The following is an 8,436-nucleotide window of genomic DNA, read 5'->3' as shown; positions in this document are numbered from 1 at the left end:
GAAAGAGGAGATGAGATTAATTAATGCCCTCTGGGAGAACCATTGATTTTTTATTTAAAAGAAATAAAAATATTTGTCTAAAGAAATAATTTCACTAAGTGCTACTCAGAAAATGTAGAATAAACCAGTATTTTCTGTTTGAATTTCTCTAGTAGCACATACTTTTGGATATGTTTACTTCCAGCTAGTAGTCATCTATCATTTATAATTTATTAAGCAAGTGGACCGTGATAAAAACATCAGAAATGCCCTAGTGCACTAGAGCAAGGGACTGCCTGGCCCAATATCTTGCCCTCAAGAGTGCCACTGGGAGATGATATTTAGGGGAAGTAAACCAGTCTGGATACTTCTTGCAATCCTCTTGTAGCCTCACATAAAACAGCTGTTTGAGGGATGTTACGTCCTGTTCTTCCCTGATCTGTTTTGAAATTCACCTAAATAGGTTCAAACTGAAGGAAAGTCTAGGTTGGATGTGAGAAAAAAGTTTTTTCCTGTGAGGGTGGTGAGACACTGGCACAGTTGCCCAGGGAGGCTGTGGCTGCCCCAACCCTGGCAGTGTTCACAGCCAGGTTGGATGAGCCTTGAGCAACCTGCTCTGGTGGGAGGTGTCCCTGCCCAGGGCAGGGGTTGGGGCTGGATGATCTGTAAGGTCCATTCCAACCCCTAAATTCTATGATTCTATGGTTCTGTGATTCATTTGGTTAACCCCTATTGAACTTTCTGGTGCTCTGGCTCTGCAACACGCTGTGGCAGCAGGTCCCAGAAGTTTGTTAACTAACTGCTGTGTAAAGACAAGCTTTCTTTTCCCTGTTCCAGACTGTCATGCCAGTAGTTTTGTCACATGTCCCAATGTTGTAGCATTGCAGGATCTGCAGCATTTGCCCTGTTCACTGCCTCTGCAGTTCTGTAGCTCTGTGTTGCATTCAGGCTCAACCTTCTCTTCTGCAGAGTCTCAGCCTTTTCCTACCTCCTTATATACTGATGGATCTGTCTTCATGTTGATTTTAGTTGTCCTTCCCCTCTGGTGCAGGGGACAGACAGAACTACATGCAGTACACAAAGTATGGGCACTCAAAGGTTTATTTAAACAGCTTCAAAATTACAGCACTGGTCTTGTTCTTGGACCAGTTGATGTCCAGCATTTCATTGATTGTTTTTTTGGTCTGCTGCTACTCACTGAGATGAAGGTTTCATAGAACTGTCAATGTGATTTGAGCTGAGCTACAATTGCCAGTTCTGAGCTCAGCAACCTCTAAGAGCAGTTTTCATAGGCTGCTTTTCCCTCAATGCACTACCATACCTCTATTTACAGTGAAGCAAATCTATCACCTTTTTGCCCACTGACTCAGTTTGACAATGTCCTTTGGAGTTCATCACTGTCAAGATTACATTTCACTGCCCCAAAAAGCTTACCATCACTTGCAAGTTTGGAAATAATTAGTGTTGATGGCTCAGAAAAAACAAGACTCCAGCACAGGTTTGATTGCCAATAGAAATGTGCACAAGGGCCTGGCTACCTCAGAGGTTGCTACTTCAGCTGCTTCATATAAAACACTAAGAATTTGTTTATCATAGCTTGCACATGCATCAGAGAGGATGATATTTGAAATAAAGGTTGGATGACAGAGGATGTTCTTTCAGATGTGTTCTTTGTTACGCATTTTTTTTCATAGCCACGTATGTTCTTTCAGATGTGTTCTTTGTTACAGATTTTTTTTCATAGCCACAAAATTACAGACAGAGTTTCTTGCTTTTTTATTAGATTTTAAACTTTTTTTGCTGTTTTTCCTACATCCTCTACTCCAGAAACTCACCACCTTCTGGTACTCTCAGTGAGACACACATCACAGCACACCCTCAGCTAGGGTGGCATCTGCTTCTTTAAGTGTTTGCTCCCAGCTAAGAAATCAGTTGGACCTTGTTGGAAATCACAGTCTCCAGGGTCATTGGTTTGGCAGGTGACTGCAAATCAAAGGCAGTGTTTGAAGGAGGTGTGTGAGGTTGTAGAGTGTGTGAAGGAGCAGGATGGGGAAAGTCCTGGGTTGACATGGCAGAATGGGATAGAGAAAAGTGAGAGGCTCTGAAAGGCAGAGGATTACTTGGAGGAAGAGAGGGAAGATGAAGCAGGATTGCAAGAAGACAGGAGAGATGCACCTTTTGTTATTCATCCTGTAAGTGAAAGAAATAATGTGTGGATGTCTGGGTACAGAAGGTTTCAGAGAAAGGAGATTAACAGAATGTTACCTTCCAAAGAGGAGAGGGAAGGAGGAAGGGAAAAAAAGCAGAAAAGAAAATATAAATTGCCTTCAAAACAAAGGAAGAAATGCAGGTCATATTTTGCATCAGTCTGCTGTGGAAGATTCCCTTCACATACAATCCTTGACTTAAAGTGCTCTTCTGCAAGTGCATTAAAGGGGATAATCATACAACTGTATGCAATAACAGATCCATTTAATGATGCTTTTGGCCATGCTTTTGATACATGCTTATGATTCTTTATTCACTTGAAATCCCAAGTAGGACTCCCAGCTCTATTTTTTTTTCTGTTCTTATCCCTCAATATATCTTGGGGTTTCAGTGTTTTGATATTTAACCTGCAAGTAAAGCCTTAGTCTTAAGCTGCATAAACCAAAAGTCACACTTCTAAGTGCAGCCAGGCCAATAGAGGAAACATATAATCTGCTGCATCAAGCATGGTTTGCCTTAATCTAAAGCTGAAGGAAATCAGCTTTGAAGGGTGTGCTGAGGTAAGGAACACAGTGCACAGTGAATTGTTGGCTGAAGCAGAACTGGTTTTGTTACTGCAGAAAATATAGATCCATCATCCTTTACAAGAAAGAGAACATCTTATTAATGCAAAGCGATTAGCACAGACAGTTATGATTTCCTGTGGCAGAGTAATTCGGTGTATATATGTGGTGAAAGGAGAAGTTGCTAATGGTTTCATTTGCATCTCCTGTTTCTACAGGGCAATTGAAGCAGTGGGCAAAAGCACTAGCTTTGTGAGTTAGCATTTCAAAATCTTCAAAGTAGGTCAGTGAGGAGTAGGAGCAGTTTGCCTCACTGAACTGTCAGTTCAGCTCCTGTGATGGTAATGCTGGTAGATCAAATCACCTGGTAGGATGGTACCCTTGAGACAGGCAAGAGCATGGTTCTCTTGATGACCACTTAAAGTAATGCAGAGACCTGTCTGGAAGGATGAGGGCAAGGGGAGATTGCTTTTTCTTGTACTTCTGCACCTGTGTTTTCTTTGTGAGAATGCAAACCTGTAAGTCCATATTATTAAAAGAAAAGAGAGAAAAAGGGAAGGGAAAAAAAGGCTTGCATGCAGCTTAGTCTGAGCTCCCAAATGAACCTGGTCTTCCTTCAGGCCCTGCAGAAGTAGACATCTCCTTTGGTAGGCTGGTAATTAGTTACTCAACAGATTCAAACAATGGCAGTTTAGCTGAGACCCTGAGGTTCAATGACTGCCTAAACAGGCTTTGCAAATAAAGCCAATGTTGTGTGCTGCTTATAGCCACAGTGTAGCTCAGCTTCACGTTGGGGAAGTTCATGGGGAGAGTCAGATGAGATGTTAGGAAAAACATTTTTCCCTGTTAGGGTGTTCAAGCACTGGAATATTGCCCAGGGAGGTGGTGGAGTCACCATCACTGGAAGTGTTTAAGAGGCATCTGGATCTGATGCTGGAGGATCTAGTTTAGGGGTTGCAGCAGTGACAGGTTGATGGTTGGATGTGATCTCCTCCAACCCTGATCATTCTATTATTCTGTGTTTCATGGTTAAATACTTTTTCTGCCTTATTTCTGAGGCATGGGACCAGTCTTGCATAGGAGACTATTTGTTCCTCCATAAGCCTTTTTTTTTTATTTTAAAAAAAATAATGTATATACTAAAAACTGTCAGATTCTTGTTGACTCATCCCAAAACTGAGAGATTCACTGAATTCAACCCTCCCCTGCAAACTGCTCTGCAGTGTCAGTGAATCAGTGTTTTCCCACACAAGTTTTCCTGTGATGTTTCCCTTCGTGCCTCATGAGAGCCATCTGAAAAGCAATGTGCCACCTGAGCCACCAGTGGTTTGCAGGGTTAAGTTGTTGTGATCGAGGAATTCCTCAGGTGTGACAGTCTGCACTCTATTCCTCTCCCACTGACCTCTGCCTGTTTGTGGAATTGAAGATAAGGAGGGGTGAAGTGAGGACCTGCAGGAAACACTATCCTTGCAATGCCCCTGGGAAGAGCACACCCATCCAGGCTGAACTGTAAATCCGTTGACTTAATTACAAATTGGATTATAGGAGCTAATCTTTGATTCTGTGGTGTAGCACCAGACTGCTGAAAGCCTGTCAGGGATTGGCAGCAGTGTGTGAGGGCTCTGGAAGCACAGCCAGTTCCTGTCCTTTAGACCTAGATGCTGGCAGGACCTGTGAAGCCCTGATGGTTTGCCAAGGAAGAGTCTTTGAGCTTTAGGCCTTTGCTGCAGTGCTGTGCTGGTTAGGGCTGCTTTTCACAAGGTATATGCATAGCTGCTTCTGATGGGTTAGATACTTGAATACCTTCAAAAAATGCTTGGTGGGGTTCTTTTGGTTTGTTTGGTAGATTTTTTTAAGCACTAATAGTTGTGGAAAACTGTAAGAAGGATCATCTAACCCTGTGAATAGCACTGCTGGAATAATACCCCTGCAGTATGCTGTTCTAGCTTTTGAGACCTTTGTAATGCTACATGACTTGGTAACTCAAGGTTACCCAGAATCTCCTGAAGTGTACTCAGGAGTATATAGAGGCTGTGATGGCTAAGGATTAGCACTGCCTAGTGACAGTGCTGGGCTGGAGAGCTCCATCAGGCTGTAAATCATGGCTAGAGTTACATTACCAATTGCAGTGAAGCACAAAGCATGCAAGAGATTTCTCTAACATGAGATTGTATAGGTAGCTGAATTGGAGCTGGACATGGTAGCATGAAGCTCACAAGGGTTTATTTTGCACCTTGAAGACAAAAGGAGCCTTTCTGCCACAGAGCTGTCCTAAATCCAAACCTCAAATGGCTTTAACTTGCTTATTCTCTGTTTCAGGTGAGGATTGCTGTGTCACTAGTCTTTTTTGCCCAAGTCTTTTCTTTCCCTGCATGGTGAATAATGATGTTCTCTTTTTTTTCTGTAGGTGGTTGGATGAATCTATCATTCAAGACATCACACCTAAGTTGCTTGGGGAATGGCCCAACACTTACACCTACACCAAAGCCTTGTCAGAATACGTGATTCAGGAGGAGAAAGGAAACCTGAACGTTGCTATCGTCAGGCCATCCATCGTGGGAGCTAGCTGGCATGAGCCTTTCCCAGTAAGCATGAATACACAGCACTTCCCTACTGAGAGCTCTTGGATACAGCTGCAGTGCTGTCAGGAGTCTCTCCCTACTTGTAGCAGTGTCTGCTTGAGAAACAGCTACTCCAGTTCATGGGAAAATGTGTGGAAGAGGTGGAGAACCTGTGGTGGAGTAGCACAGCAAGCATTCTTCAGCATCTTCAGGAAGAACTCGTTTCCAACTGAAAAGAACACATTTAACAATGATAACAAGAGCTGGCATAGTAATGGTGCAAAATGTTGCACTTGCAACTGATTGGCCATTCAGAGACACAGGGGAGTTTGTGTACTCAAAACATGAGATCTGAGGGTTGGTTGTCTTGATACACTCTGGCTCAAGTATTTCCATGGCCTACTCAGCCTATTAATGAGGTCCTGATGAGCACCTAGACTTCCTATGGTCCTTGAAAGGATTGGGTAATGTGATATGCAGTTAACTAATGACTCTGGTGTATGTTGGTAGCCATTGAATTCTCTCAATTCACAGTTGTATGGGCCTGTTGCAGATAAAGATGCCAGGCACACAGTAACTAAATGCAGCTGTACTTTTGGAATGAAAGAATTCATTAAGTATACTGGTAGGAATAATGTGCCCCGACATTGGCAGCTAAATTGGAAAGGTGACATAAAGTCACCTTTAGTTTTCATGCAGCCTGAAGCATGCCAGAGATGGCTGAGATACAGCCAAGGCTCTGGGCCAAGCTCCCCATGTTGGAAAGTCAGAGGGAACTCTGTTAGGTGTCATAACCTGTTCCAGGTCAAACAGCTCAGCACTGCTTTTAGCTCCAGCTCCCACAAGTGGCAGTTTCCCTAACCTGAAGTAGGATGGGATTCAAAACTGGAGTGGTACAAAGTTTTTTCTTCCTTGCCTTAGAAATTAGCTGAAGTAACCAAATCACTCTTGGTGGCATCTGCATGTCATGTGTTGGAGGGCAAATAACACACTGACTGTTTTCAGCAAGTGTGACAGCACCAAACACTGTAGTGTTTGAAGCCAGATTTTATTCCTGTAGCCAAGGAATAGGAAAGATTTGGTTTCTGAGTGCAAACTTAGATTCTGTTATTGATGGGTAAATTGCAGACAGAATGAGGTTCCATACATTGTATCCCCTGTTTAAAATCAGGTACTTGGTGATGGTTAACTTCCTGGCAGCTGTCCCAGACTTAACTGCTGTCTCCTTGGTTCTTTGTCTACACCACACCATTATAGCACTGTCACCATTTCAAAGCCTGTGTAAGCAACAGCACTGACAGAAACACTAATCATTCTTCTCTTTTGCAGGGCTGGATTGACAACTTCCACGGGACAAGTGGAATATTTATTGCGGTAGGTCTGGTTATTATTTAAGTTCCCCTTAAAGTAGTGTTTGAGTTACTTAAATAGCAACTCTAAAGTTCCTCTCCAGTCCCACCTAGAAATTGTACACAAAAATGGATCCCAGCAATTTTCTGAATCTGGTAGAAAGATGTCACATACTTGCCATACATCTCTATGCCTGCAGGACCCAGAAGATGATCTGTTTGTGCTGAGCTCAAAAGAGGACGTTGAAAGAGTATTCATGCTGTTGGTACCCTAAATGTGAATTGCAGTTTCTAAAAACTCTGAAAAAAACTGAGGTTTTGGACACATTTGGCCAAATTTTCAAAGAAAAGGCAAAAGATTCATCCCTGAAAGTAGAGTTATTCACGGATGTCAAACCTTGAATTTTTTAACACAACTATTTTCCAAGCCAGGTTACCATATCATCAATGCAAGGCAGCAATATTTACCCTTCCATCTGTCTCTGTATGTATTGTTTCCAAATTCACTACTATAATTTGTTACCCCTGCACAATAAAAAAGCCTCTGTGTGCCACCTGACATTGCTTTGTACACAATTTCTCCCTGTGCAGACTACACCTAAATAATGTGTGTAACTCTTGGTTCAGACTCTGCCAGTCACATGGATAATTTACTATATTCTTGCTTAACAGTGGTGTAAATAATTACTGTACAAAATGGTGAGGAACAAACCCATAAGATAAGTAGTGAATGACTTGATAAAATATTCCTTGTAAAGTGAAAATAATCATTACAATTTAATATGTGTAAATAGTAACATTGCATACCCTTTCTCCTGCCTTATAATTACTTTTTTCTGAACTAAAATCACTGCCTTAAGTCTATTTGTCAATACATAATGCTGTATAGCTATGGACAGGTATTTTTGTTCATGTCTGATTTGTCCAACTTGATTACTTTGTCAGAAGTGTATTGTAATCAGCCTGATGCAGTGTATAAAAGGATTAGTAGTCTGCAATCACAGGAGAGCAGAATAAAATCCAAATATCATCTCATTATAAAACTCATTTATACCTGAAATAGAGCATAAATAGAAACTGCTACAGTTGCTGCTGGAATCCACAGGTCTGGTGAGATCAGTGTGTTCCTGGTGGTGGTGGATGAACCTGCTCTGGTGGGAGGTGTCCCTGCCCAGGGCAGGGGTTGGGACTAGATGATCTGTAAGGTCCATCCAACCCCTAAAATTCTATAATTCTATGACCTCCCAGCTAATGCTTTTATCTCCAGTTACACATTTCAAAGACATTCAGCAGTCCCAAACACATCACTTGGGTTCACAAATTGTTATTGGCTTCTATTCATGTCACTTCCTTAAAATAAAAAAATCTACTTGTCTTTTATTCATTGCTGATCACTCATAAAACTTGTACTGCTCTACTCCCAGCATCTTGTGCTGTTCCCTGAGTTCTTTTATGATGACTCAATCACAATCAAGAAAGGTTTCACAGTTAGCAGATCCACTCCTCAAATTGTCACATGGCAAGTTCTAACTTTTGTAATGCTGTTATTACTTTTGAGCATTAAAGAAGTCTGTCACAAAAAAATTATCCAGAATTGTTTTGCAAGAAAGATGTTCTACAAAAAGTTCCATTGCAGTGAATTGCCAGAGTAAAAAACCACAGCAGCTGGCTGCTAGCTGTCATACCTGCCACTGCATTTATGAAACACAGGCCAAATTCATGTGCTTTAAACCATATTAAAACTAGCTGACAAAATCTTTTGTCATTTAAAAAGCC

The 8,436-nt window shown here is 41.8% G+C and overlaps 1 protein-coding gene across 1 annotated transcript in view; it reads left to right on the top strand.

Annotated features, from left to right (window-relative positions):
* FAR1 (fatty acyl CoA reductase 1) overlaps positions 1–8,436 on the top strand; it is a 33,373-nt gene that overhangs the window by 5,789 nt on the left and 19,148 nt on the right. Inside the window, exons 4-5 of the mRNA XM_009069545.1 lie at positions 5,158–5,335; positions 6,641–6,685. Of these exons, the coding sequence (XP_009067793.1) occupies positions 5,158–5,335; positions 6,641–6,685 (223 nt within the window). The remainder of the gene's footprint in view (positions 1–5,157; positions 5,336–6,640; positions 6,686–8,436) is intronic.

This window comes from Acanthisitta chloris, unplaced genomic scaffold, assembly GCF_000695815.1.
Source record: "Acanthisitta chloris isolate BGI_N310 unplaced genomic scaffold, ASM69581v1 scaffold5132, whole genome shotgun sequence".
NCBI lineage: Eukaryota > Metazoa > Chordata > Aves > Passeriformes > Acanthisittidae > Acanthisitta > Acanthisitta chloris.
The sequence above is the reverse complement of the archived record's forward strand: the minus strand, read 5'-3'. Positions and strand labels throughout refer to the sequence as shown.